The sequence below is a fragment of the Electrona antarctica genome, assembly GCF_951216825.1.
Source record: "Electrona antarctica genome assembly, chromosome: 1".
Lineage (NCBI taxonomy): Eukaryota > Metazoa > Chordata > Actinopteri > Myctophiformes > Myctophidae > Electrona > Electrona antarctica.
This window is the reverse complement of record NC_136806.1, coordinates 19,490,522-19,504,152: the sequence shown is the minus strand read 5'-3', so window position 1 is coordinate 19,504,152 and position 13,631 is coordinate 19,490,522. Positions and strand designations below refer to the sequence as shown.

The 13,631-nt window shown below is 46.0% G+C and overlaps 1 protein-coding gene across 1 annotated transcript in view; it reads left to right on the top strand.

The window, feature by feature from the left end:
• The window catches only part of LOC306917672 (transcription factor COE3-like), a gene marked incomplete at its 3' end in the record, with an annotated part of 30,291 nt that extends 22,527 nt beyond the window's left edge, over positions 1-7,764 (top strand). Inside the window, exons 3-5 of the mRNA XM_079495962.1 lie at positions 589-652; positions 2,652-2,707; positions 7,489-7,764. Coding sequence (XP_079352088.1) covers positions 589-652; positions 2,652-2,707; positions 7,489-7,764 — 396 coding nt within the window. The remainder of the gene's footprint in view (positions 1-588; positions 653-2,651; positions 2,708-7,488) is intronic.
• Positions 7,765-13,631: the final 5,867 nt, after the last annotated feature.

The following is a 13,631-nucleotide window of genomic DNA, read 5'->3' as shown; positions in this document are numbered from 1 at the left end:
ATCTCATATTGCTATTGCTGTTGACACAACGATATGGAAACAACAGCCTGCCATTACAGAACATATTCAAGCACAGCCAAGCCATTTCAAAATAGCATTTAAGTTCAGCTAACCTACAGCCAAGTCCCTGAAATGGAGCCTGTCAGGTTTTTGGGCTCCGCATGCAGAGTTGTACCTCAGAGACACGAGCTGCACTGTTCAGCTGGACACACAGTTATATTCTGCCTCTTTCCCCCATTGAGATCAGACTGTGTGAGCCAACATCTGCTTGAAGCAGTCTCAACATGCGTATATGTGCATGTACTCTGTACATTCCTGAGTGTTTATTTTACTGTGAGCACACGCACACTTGGTTACACAAATGGATACATTGTGCACTATGAGCATTTTACTGTGTACTGTATATGTGCATACATATGTCACTTGTATGTGCATACAATACACATGTCACTTCGTTTAAGTGGTTAACTTAAAATGGATTTGTAACAAATTTTAGACATCCATGACGTAATCACGGTACATCATGGTTCCAATTTAAGCAGCTATTTTACATTTGCTCTAACGTGTGTTTTTTATTTCCTGTGACAGGAGTACAACGGCGAGAAGACCAACAATGGAATCCACTACAGGTTACAACTCCTCTACAGTAATGGTGAGACCGAGTTTGAAATATGAACTACTGCTGTTTTATTAGCCTGTGAAAATTGTGAGATTCAGAACATGTGACATAAAACGCTTTAATGCAAAATGCAAAACCTACAATTTAAAGTATAAACGGGAGCTACAGGAAACATAATGCTTCATTATAAGAAAACGATTCCAACTAATTCCCATTGTGAGGAGATCAAAAATATAGTGTAGCAAAGCAAGACATTCAGTCTCATGTGTGTTTCCCAGCAAAATGTTAGCGTTGTGAAACAATGATGTCAAACGCATCATCTCACGGCATCGGGTGTACATTACGTCAACTTTTGGCGGACAGATACACATGCTATATTTATTGATCTCCTCACATCAGAACTATGGGATTTAGGTTGAAAATCTGCAAAGTTTCCTTTAAGAAAGACAAAATACTTAAGGCAAAACAGTATTACAGATGGGATCTTCTATGCTTGAAAGATACTGAATTATGTACCTCAGGTAATGTTTCATCTTCCCAATAGGAAGCATTCTGTTTCGGAGAACACGTGTAATTCATCAGTGTGATCTTAATTCCCCTTCTGAGGTACAGTAGGCTCGATGTTGGAAAAGCAGAGATGCGTGCTCAGCAAAACCTTTCTTAGAATAACAAAGGTTGGAATTCTTAAAACTAATTCAACCAAATGTTTAGTTGATCTACATCCTCCTAACTCTGGGTGGCTGGAAAAGCTTTATCATTTTCAGTAAAAAGACATTTTCAGTCAGCCATGGAAACAGATGATCAAAATAATGCCTCCAACATCTGGAATAAGACTCAAGAACAACTAACCGGTCCCAAACTCTGCTTTATCCATCAGGGGAAAAGTAAGAGGGGTCTGGGATGATTGAAAACACACAACTTAGATTTCTCTTGGCACACATTCAGATATGGACAGCGTTAAAATGTGCAGACCCCTGCAGAAAAACGGGAGACAAAGCACAACATAAAAAAAGCGATTTCTCCAAAAAGGGGGTAAATCATTCTAATATGAATCGGCATGGCGCTATCAGCATCGTATGGAGGTAATTGACCTCATCTGCTGCCGATGGAAACGGCAGCCATTTAGCCGCACACAACACGCAGCAACCGTTCTGTCGGTGTAGAGCGAGTGAGTGAATCATGTCAATTTAGCCACACAACACGCAGCGCCACACACACACACACACACACAACACGCAGCGCCACACACACACACACACACACACAACACGCAGCGCCACACACACAGCAACCATTCCATCGGCAGAGCGAGGAGTGAATCATGTCAATTAGGTCGGAGAGGAAGCGCAGAGGAAACGGGCCCGAAACACAACAAAAAACCCCTCTAACACAATTAGACAAGCCCCGACACTAACAGGTGTTCCCTGCAATTTGCTTCCTCCACCCCATGTCGCGTTCGTGTCACATTTACGCTCGGTTGCATGGCTAATAAAAGACAAGCCGTCTTGATTGATATTTAATTTGTCGGTGAATGAGAATTCCTTGTTATCCTTGAGGAAAAAGGCAGCGGGAGGGCCTCGGAGAGGCTCGGCAGTTAAAGGCGGCTTGGCCCATAAATAATAAACAACTCCAGAGCGCACTAATGTTTGTTTTTGCTGAGGGGGGTTAGCATAGCCCCGTTCTAGATGACAAGCTCTACAGAAAACATAAATACACTATCGGGACATAAATAATAGCAGAATTCATTTACAGCACATTATTAGAAATCAGTCTTTTGTGGGATTTGTTTTTGCTTACTGGGACCAAATTAGCATACTAGGTTAATACATGTATGTATGTCTGTCTATGTGGGTGTTATAAATCTGTCATCATGCAGTCAAATCACTTTAAACTTGTCTTCAAGATACTTATTACACTAATTCTACTGTCAGCAGTGAGCAGTAATTCTAAAATATCATAAATATAATGTCATTAGCTCACAGTTTTCCTTTTCTTAGCTAACGTGTGACAATGTTTACGTGTCATCTTTCAGGAATCAGGACAGAGCAAGACCTCTACGTACGGTTGATAGACTCCATGACCAAACAGGTGAGCATGCTTTGATAGACTCCATGACCAAACAGGTGAGCATGCTTTGATAGACTCCATGACCAAACAGGTGAGCATGCTTTGATAGACTCCATGACCAAACAGGTGAGCATGCTTTGATAGACTCCATGACCAAACAGGTGAGCATGCTTTGATAGACTCCATGACCAGGTGAGCATGCTTTGATAGACTCCATGACCAAACAGGTGAGCATGCTTTGATAGACTCCATGACCAAACAGGTGAGCATGCTTTGATAGACTCCATGACCAAACAGGTGAGCATGCTTTGATAGACTCCATGACCAAACAGGTAAGCATGCTTTTGCTCCAGAAGGTTTCACCTATGCATTATAGAGCCGTTTGTCTGATTCTAGACTCTTCCTCTGACTCTTCAACCCATCCCTCATTTCTAGAATACTGTATGTACGTCCTCTGATTCAAGAACCCATATGCATTTTTACTCTACTCTTCCTTTGATTCTAGAACTCATCATGTTTTTCTATAAGCCATCCCTTAATTCTAGAGCACTTCCCCTGATTCTACGATCCATGGTGTCTTAAATATAGAACACGCCCCCTGATTGTAGAACCCTTTCCCTAATTCCATACCCATGACTCTGTAGAGCCATTGCCTGCAACACAGGTGTGCTTTTTTTTCTGAATGCAATTCAATTCAAATCCAAATGCAATTCAAATGCAATTCATTTCTCTGAAACTATAGGGTTTTGCTAAACCCAAACCTCAGATCGCCCCTGTGTCAGTAAAACATGTGGCATGTGAACTCTTCTTCCAGTTACTCAAAAACAAAACGTCACCTCCACCTCCTTAAAAAAAACAAAACAACATCACTCAAAGCCTACCTGCGGAGTGCAGACACACAGACACACACACACGAACATGCACGCACACACACACACACACACATGCATGCACGCACGCACGCACAGCGCACACAAGCTACTGTACCCCAGCCCAACCCTCGCTCCCTCTCGACAGTGTCGCCCTGTCAGCCTGTCTCAGATCGATGTGCCAAGCGGCTCCCCGACAAAGCGTCAGCCACGGAAACCAATCAATAGCCCTTAATGTGCTGCAGCGACGGCACGCTGGAGACAATAATCTTGACAACAACACCAACAGGCCTCGGCGTCTACACAGCGCCGCACCGCTGGCATCGCACGCCACTCAAATGCCTCCCTGCGCGCTCCTTCACGGACGACACCCCCCCCCCCCCCCCAAGACAGACAGACAGACAGACACACAGACGTGACAGACAGACGGGCCTGCATGGCCGGAGTCAGGGGGGGGGGGGGGGGTGCCCCGGGAAAAATCGATCCGTCCTGTTGAGAGCCTGTTAAGGATCCCGTATTCTTGGAAATCTGCACTACAGAAGGAATTGAATTAAAGCAAGGTTTTGCTTGCTTGTATAGCAGCGCGATGCAGTCGCGATGGTTTACGGCGGATCATGCAACTGTGGTTGCATCAAAGTACACACAACCTCTGCTAAAGTGTGTTTATAGGCCTTTTATCAAGTTTGGCTTCATGGCTAAAGTCTCATCTTCACTCTCAGTATGATATTGTCGTCTTCTTCTACGACGAATAAAAACTCAAGCGGCAAAACCATTATTGTACAAAATAAATCTCACACTCCGAGAGAGAGAGAGAGAGAGAGAGAGAAAGACAGAGACAGAGAGAGAGAGAGAGAGAGAGAGAGAGAGAGAGAGAGAGGAGAGAGAGAGAGGGAGAGAGAGAGAGAGAGAGAGAGAGAGGAAGAGAGAGAAAGGGAGAGACAGACAGAGACAGACAGAGGTGATGTTATCAAGTTATTCACATCCTTACTTTCAGAGTGCAAATACGGTATAACCCCTGGGCTTCCTGGCACCGGCACTCACATGCATATACCCCATGCACGTGCATGCACACGCACGCACGCACGCACGCACGCACGCACGCACGCACGCACGCACGCACGCACGCACGCACGCACACACACACACACACACACACACACACACACACACAGTGTGTCTGTGAATCAGAAATGATGATGTATAAATATCGACCAGGTGCCCCTCACCATGCAGACCCCCCTCCACCCCCCCTCAGCCCCCCCCTCAGCCCCAGTTCCAATCCCTGGGCCTTCTGGCCAAACTGGAGCATTTTAATACAGGGCTATAGAGGCAGGCTGGGATCAATAATGCAGAAGTGGTCGTTATCCTAAAAGTATCGTCCCCTTGGGGGGGGGGGGGGGGGGGTATATATATATATATATATATGTGTGTGTGTGTGTGTGTGTGTGTGTGTGTGTGTGTGTGTGTGTGTGTGTGTGTGTGGAGGTGGGTTTTGCGGGTCTGCTTTAACCATAAAGGTGGATGAGTTAGCGGCAGATCAGGGAGGGAGGGAATGGGTGGAGTACAATGAGTATCAAGTTGAGTCTGTCTGTCTGTCCGTCCGTCCGTCCGTCCCCAACCAGTATGAGGATTCAGGTTAAGACACACACAAAAAAAAAGACACATGCATCTTGCATTATTTAGCTCACGCTACAATGCACGCACGTGTGCACGCACACACACACGCACGCGCGAGCGCGTACATACATACACACACTCGTCCAGTAGTTTGTATCGCAGCTCGCTCGCTCAGCCTGCGTAGGCCCTCGCTCTCCACCTCTCAGCGGTCATCTGTCATCCAGCGGCTGACATGACAGCCTGGCCGGGGGAGAGCTAGGGAGGAGGCAGGGGGAGGGGGGGGGGGGGCTCTTCCAGGGGCGCGGCCCACCACCATCTGGCTGCATGGGAACACTGGGATGGCCTGAGGAGGCTGTAGAGGGTCCATACAGACCCCGCTCATCACCACTGCTGGAAAGTAACCATAGAAAAAAAAGGCTTCTAAATCCTAACAGTTTTCTGAAAAGAAATGTGTCTATGTCTTTGGTGCTCAACCTTTCTCATATATTCAAAGATTTGTACAATTTTGAGGTATTTGTACTTCACTTGAGTATTTCCAATAGCCACTTTAACCCTATATACATTTTGGCCATTTGAAAATAGCTGAAAATAGCAGATCTATACAAGCTCACAATGCGTCGCATCTTTCAAAAGATTTTTATACATTTGAAAACTTGATATGAGACATTCTGCACAATGAGTAGCCTATTTTCTAAGTACATTTTGAAGCCAATAAACTTTTACATGTAAAACGGAGTATTTCTTTATTGCAGTATTGACGCTTTTACTTAAGTAAAACATTTGAGTAACTTTTTCGCCACTGATCTGGTGAGCACGGCTCCTCCACAGGACGGAGGAGGAAAGCGTTGTTGTCGAGCAGAAACCTCGTATGTCCAAAACCGGTTATTTTTGAAGGGCGCTAGCCCCGCCTATGTCCAGCTTTTAGTGTATGCAAACTTTGTCCTAACACAAACATTAAATGCCTTTGACAATGAATGGACAATTTTGAGTGTTCGTGTAAACACAAACATTGCATAACACAAACCTTGAAGACACAAGTGAGGACGCAACTTGTAATTGGCCGGAATGAGATGATGTATGATGACGTAATATGATAAGAGCGCTCTTCACTTCACACAGTGATGTTTTGAAATTATTGTTGTAAAAAATAAATAAATAGTTAAATAGTGTAAATAGCCGCCGCGAGGCGTCGTGAGCTTGTTTGTAGGTCTGCTATTTTCACTACTCACTACTGTACACTTGCATGATGAAGTAGGGTTTACAGTACATTCACTTACGGAGAAATATGGACATACTAGGTTTGTGCCTGACGGCGACGAAATATCACCCTCTGTCACAAACACACACACGAACACGAACACGCAAGAACACTCACACGCGCGTGCTGTCACGCACGCACACACACACCCACACGCACACGCCATCATCACCAGCATCCTCTGCGTTTCATCATTTCAACACTGCAGTCCAAAACGTTCTACCTTGATTACTGGCACGAGGTGTGCATTTATAGAGCCGGGTGGTTGGAGGCGACGGTTGACTTTGAGTCGGTGCTTGGCTCCGGTGCCAGCTAGGGCCTGTGTTCTGTATACCACCTGGTAACACATGATAGACTATAAGTAACGCCGTGTGAGCTGAGGAGGTTTCCCCCCCCCTTGCATGGCCAGAGGCCCCGCAGGGCTCCTGGCACGGAGCTCTGAATGGCTCAGGATCAATTTTAGTCGTTTAAGAGCGCCGCAAACAGAGGAATTCAAACGCAGAGAAATCACTCACACCTGGGTCAAATCATCACAAATCATTTGTGTGTTTTTTTTTCATTTTTTTTTCTTCTAATTTTTGTTATGCTCGTTGGTGCACCAACCTGGGCAGAGTTTACCACACCGTGCGGGGACAAGCCTCGGTGTTAATTTAACTCGAGTCTGTCTGGGTCCATTTTTATGCTTCCTGGTCATCATACTGCAAATTAACAGTGAGGGTTTTTACTATGTGCGATGTTAGTGACAGAAAATATTATGAAACTGACTTGACTGTCTGCTCTCATTGCAGTGCCTTTAAATTGCCCTTATATTACCTTATAAAACACCCAGTTATATGTGGCACTTAAATAAAATGAAACAAACCATAAAAACTATTTGCAAAAGCTATTTTGATCCAGGTCTCATAGGGCTATTTCAGACTTATTTTCCCCCCCATATTTTCAATTGCAGCCTTTTGTAGAATCATATACATAATCTGTACAATGGCCTAATGTTATGTCGTTGTTTGTGTGTCCGTGTGTCTCTTGATGTGTCTTTCTTGGTTCTCCGTCTCCTCTAGCCCATCCTGTACGAGGGACAGGACAAGAACCCCGAGATGTGTCGCGTCCTCCTCACTCACGAGATCATGTGCAGGTCAGTGGCGCCCCCACCCCCGTCACAACAAGTGCATCACCGTGCCAACCGCACTGCTGTGTGGACACAAAACACGCGCAGGCATCACAATGGGCAGCTCATCTGCCCTGGGCAGAAAGACATGGCACCGTGCCACGGCTCTCCAGCCTGTCTTCTGTTCCTAAAGCGGCCATTCACATCCAAGGGCAAGTGGGCCCCCTAATAATCTTTGGAAAGATTTGATCGATAAAATAACATTCATAATAATTTAATATCAAAACATTTATAGTAGGCTTGAAAAAAGAGTTTTCATTGTGATAACAACTTAAAGTATATTGATCCAAGCCGGAACACAATAGTTTAAATTTATCATTAAATGCATGCGCATACATTACACTAGGCAACACCTTGCTCAGCACTCCCGGAGCTGTTTTGCTGCGCGCGCAGCCATTCACTTCCTAGTTTACGGGCCGACGATCTTCCTCATTTACTCTGAATCTACGCTGCCTCCGCGCAGATCGATCATAACGCCGATGTTCTGTCATAAGTTCTGACTTCATCGTGCATCTCATTTGGAATATATTAGCGCGTCTAAACTTAAGAGAGATCAGTTTTACGACGACGATTTGGAAAAACTGAATATTTCACCTCCCGGTTTCGGGGGGGAAATGAAAGTCTGAAAATGAAAAATCTCCCTCGTCTGCTTGGAACTCTAGCGCCTTTATTCTGAATAATTCCCCGGCACACATTGTTAATCTGTATCCTGAGTTACCCTGCGTTTAATAAAAAGCTGGAGAAACATGGAGACTCCTGTTACTGCACAAACACTGTACTGCAATTAGTACTATCACAGCATAGACCTTTTTAAGTACTTATTTCAACCAAAGAAAACCACCTGCCCTACCTTTAACTTAAGTGGCCGGATGTGGTTGGAACTTGGACGCGAGTGCTTTTGGAACTTTCAAGTAAAGTGGGCCCTGCATGATGACCCAGAAAAAGTAGAGAATCCGTGCTAATCCTAACGAGTGGTGACAAAGGATCTAGAATCAGGTGAATGGAAGGGAGTGTTATTGTGTTAAGGTTCAAGGTGTCTCTCCAAACTTCTCCCAGTCATAATAAACTGTAGGCCTTACTTACCCCCTATTAAACACATGTATTTGGTTCAAGCGCCATGCTGGGTAATTATCTACCCACTGTGTGTGCACTGGATGGAGGGCAGTGTGTGTGTGTGTGTGTGTGTGTGTGTGTGTGTGTGTGTGTGTGTGTGTGTGTGTGTGTGTGTGTGTGTGTGTGTGTGTGTGTGTGTGTGTGTGTGTGTGTGTGTGTGTGTGTGTGTGTGTGTGTGTGTGTGTGTGTGTGTGTGTGTGTGTGTGTGTGTGTGTGTGCACAGCTCCATGGGGGGTTGGTGGGTTTTGTTAGGACCTGGTAGATGTGTTTGTGGGGGGCATGTGTTAATTATTCAGTAGAGGAAGTGTGTGTACGTATACGTACGCGCGCGTGTGTGTGTGTGCTTGTGGGTGTCTGTGTGTGTTTTTGCATGCCCTTGGCTTTGGGGGGGGGGGGGGGGGGGGGGGTTGGACGAGAAGCATCACATCTTGGCCCAGCAGAGGAGGCACAGCTGGGAGGAGAGGAAAGCTGATGGAGGTGTGTGTGCATGCGCACGCGTGTGTGTGCGTGTGTGCGCGTGCGTGCGTGTGTGCGTGCGTGTATGTGCAACTATCCCTCAACAAATGCCCCTTTTGCATGTTCTTCTTTTCCTAATTATTTTAGTTTTCCATGCAGTAGATCTGTGCTCCTCAGATCCAGTGTGATGGTGATATTGTGGTCCAGTTGAAACCATTATCTGGCTGTTTATCCTCTGAGGCAGCGCCGTGCAGGCCACGCTCACTGTTGTAAACACAAACGTGTTGATTGGTGTGATAAACTGAGCTATACCGTGTTTTCCACTTGAAAACACACACACACAGACGCGCGCGCGCACACACACACACACACACACACACACACACACACACACACACACACACACACACACGCGTGCGTGCGTGCGTGCGTGCGTGCGTGCGTGCGTGCGTGCGCATGCGTGCTCTCATGAGCACACGTCACCCACACGCAAATAAACACAGGAACTAAGACTCTGATGATAACCTGCTGTTATCTACAAAGTGCCACTGCTTTGGTCCGGCGCGCTGCATGTGGAGGGCTGCTTTGGATGGAGTGAATATAGTGTACCACACACACACACACACACACACACACACACACACACACACACACACACACACACACATTGAGGGAAAGATTGAAGTGTCGATACACAGCCAGAGGGTTATCACTCTCATCGCACTCACTTTGTCCCACTTCCCAGGATGATGTCCACAGGGGCATCAGAGGAACTGTCGTCTAGCACCGCTTTTCTCCATATCGCAAAAAAAGAAGGTGGGGGGGGGGGGGGGTTGGAGAGAGAGAGCCTGTTGACTTCATCGGGCGACAAGCCCGTTTCCTCCTCTGAGATCGCTGCCGATACAAGCTTCATTTTCATAATGACGACTCGGCCGTCTCTGTCTCTGAGTTTGGGTCATTATGTGATTGAGTGCGATTATTAACTAGCTTTCCCCTGATGGATGGCGTGTTTCCACACGCTAATGAGTAAGGGATGAGAGATTTGCTCTGTGTTTCCATCCATCTCTCTCTCTCTCTCCCCCTGGATGTCTCTCTCTCGGTCTCTTCCTTCTCGGCCGCCCATGGGGTCCCAGGTGATAGAGAAGGGGAGACTGAGGTGTCTTTATAGAGTGTCAGTGTACCTGCCGCAACACTGTGACAATAGTAGCAGACACATACTGGCCCCTTCCCGATGGGAACCGGTTCAGTTCTTTTATTTTTGGTTCTTAGTCCATGAGCCAGAGCTCCAAAATTGGAACGTTAATTATGAATTGAGTGGGCAAAACCATACCTATATTAGATTGTTATCACCATGAAACTTCCCCAATTGAGTACTTACACGAAGACAATGATTTATTGTATTACAAATTTTACATTTTTAAATATGCAAATGAGGCATTATGTAAGAAAATATGCGAAAGAATCGAAAATATGAAAAAGCTACTACTGTGGAAGGGTTATCATGTAGTAATTTACTTGTATTGATCCTATAAACAATTTAATATAGGTCTAGTTTTTCCCACCAATTTTGGAACTCTGGCTCACCACTAAGAACCAAAAAGAACTGAACCGGTTCCGGTGGAAAGGGTGTGTGTGTGTGTGTGTGTGTGTGTGTGTGTGTGTGTGTGTGTGTGTGTGTGTGTGTGTGTGTGTGTGTGTGTGTGTGTGTGTGTGTGTGTGTGTGTGTGTGTGTGTGTGTGTGTGTGTGTGTGTGTGTGTGTGTGTGTGTGTGTGTGTGTGTGTGTGTGTGTGTGAGATAGGGGGGGGGGGGCAGAGAGAGACAGAGAGAGAGAGAGAGAGAGAGGGGGGGGGGGAGACAGAGAGAGAGACAGAGAGAGAGAGGGAGGGGACAGAGAGAGAGAGAGAGAGAGAGGGGGGGAGGCAGAGAGACAGAGAGGGAGAGAGAGAGGGGGGGAGACAGAGAGAGAGACAGAGAGAGAGAGAGAGAGAGAGAGAGAGAGGGGGGGGAGACAGAGAGAGAGAGCGAGAGAGAGAGCATCTGTTTGGAGCTGTTTTCCCGTGGAGTTGGAGGAACACTGGGATTTTTAGACCCTTGAGATGTTTCTTTTTTTCTTCTTCTCAAAAGGCTCCCAAAAGATTAATGAGAATATTGCGATGCTGGCTCAGAAACCGATAACTGAGCGGTTTCTTCCCTTTAGAAAGAACATTATTGATTTATCCATAGAATGCAAATACACAAGTTGAGATCTTGGATCACCCTACAGTCAGGGACTAAGCTTTTGGAATGCACATACGGTACATATATACATACATACATACAAAACATATGGACAGGCTTCTTAAATATTGAATCTCTGGGCGTACGGCTGATAAGCTGAACGTTTGAGTTTTATACGTTTGGCAGCATTCAGGCAGCTATCACACAACAGATGGAAGTTTGATTAATTAAAACAACAGATTATCGATTTCCATGAGCGGTGGCCCGTACCAGCCTGTGATAAATATCGCCGCAGCGCTCCATAGCCGTTCCTAAATTGGAGACGACTGCATTCAGAAGCACCGAACAGGACACGGAATGGCACGGCAGTCAAGTTGGCACCTACCGGCAATGGGACGTGCGTGGGGAGGCTCTGTAGCCAGGTCTGGGCTCCTCGCTGCAGCCTCCCTGCCAGCTCCTGGCTGAGAGTGGGGGCAACACTGAAAAAGGGAGAGAGAGACAGGGAGACAGAGAGAGAGAGAGAGAGAAAGGGAGATCCATGCCATGTTGTTGCTGAAAGGCACGCAGTCTGGTCCAAGCAGACTGGCTGCATATCATTATGTCTGGCCGCAGCTCCTGTGTTCTCAGGCCTTGGGTAATTACAACACTTGCCCTTTGAAAACAGAGCTCTCCATTGACGGCCATTCACTTAGACTTATCTGAGTTGTGTGATCCTCCAGCCTGGCTCTGGTCACGACACTCTCTGAAGTCCGCCCGGCAGGTTCCTTGGGGAGCCTTTGAAGGGGCTCACTCCGTTCCTTTCTTCTCCTTCTTTTTTTGGTTTTTGTTTGGTTAATGCAGATAGTTGAGCTTTTGACATGCCCATGCAACCTCTTTTTTTAGTGGCTTAAGTAGATTCCACTTGTGGGGCCCATTTGAAGTGGCTATCTGAGCAGCGAGTGCCAGCAGTAATGGTGCTTATGTGTGGCCGGCCAACGCTTCGAGCATCTCACTGGCCAAACTGGCTCAGTTCAGGCTCAAATGTTTTTGGGCCTGTTTCACTATATAGTTGATCCCCTTTGTATACAGGCCTGTCTTTATGGTAGGGATATACCTTATTACACTTTAGTGTTACTATATGGTACATGATGGTAGAGCTGATGTTCCAATGCTTGATAGAGCCCGACTCTCCATCCAGACTGAGTGGCCATGGCAACCAAGAGACTACATGGTGTTTGTTTTATTTTGAGGGTTTGGAGTCAGACAAACACGGGCACACACGCATGCACAAACGCACATGCACACACACACACACACACACACGCAGGCACACACGCACACACACACGCATTCTCTCAGGTTGTGTGTTGTGTTGTTCTTCTCAGTCATTAGCCGGCCATGGTGTTAGCCTGTTTGTGGCCCGGGGGGAAACGTCATTAAGGCGATATTGTGGACGCTCAGCCAAGGTTTGTTTTGGTCTTTGGAAAGGGGCCCCGGGTCCCTGGAGGGGCCCCAGCAGTGCTCCTGGGGTCCAGTTTGTTTGTAACACTTCTTTGGCAGTTTGAGGAGGTTGTCACCACAGTCGCACCACTGGGTTTCCAATGCTAATTGGTCTCCTGGAACTTTCACTAATGGTTCCAAGTAGCTGGGGGAATAAATTATTGTGGTGCTATTCTATGGTAACAGTCACACATCCATCCATACACACGCATGTGAGTGAGTGAGGGACACAAACAGTGCTTAGTTTAAGATTTTTCTATACTTAGAGATCAAACAATGCGATAAATGATTCATACGGGTCTCATTTGGCATTCGCAGGCTCGATTTGACGCTTGTTTGTCAAATGGCAATTTGATTCAGGACAGCATGGGGCGAACGCAAAAGGATAATTGGACTGTGCGGGTCAGGCAGTATGATTAATTTTTAAGAATTACCGGAAGATATGTTAATCACCCTTGCAGTGGTGCAGGCGGGCCCATCAAAAAGAATTGCACATTGTGACAGTCCTTTGTCAAATGCACAGCTTGTCAAAAGGTTAATAGGCCTAAAATATAATATTATGTCAATATTGTTTTATCATAACTTACAGTGGATAATGCATTCAGACCCCCTGCCTTTATTACAAAGGGATATATTCCAAAAGGCACATGCACAGATTGTTACAAAGTGACAAGCATTTTTTTTGCCTTGTTGGGACAAAAAAATAACCATGAACATTATTTCATATTATGTTAATTTTGGTCGAATATATTCTGTCTGAATGATATACC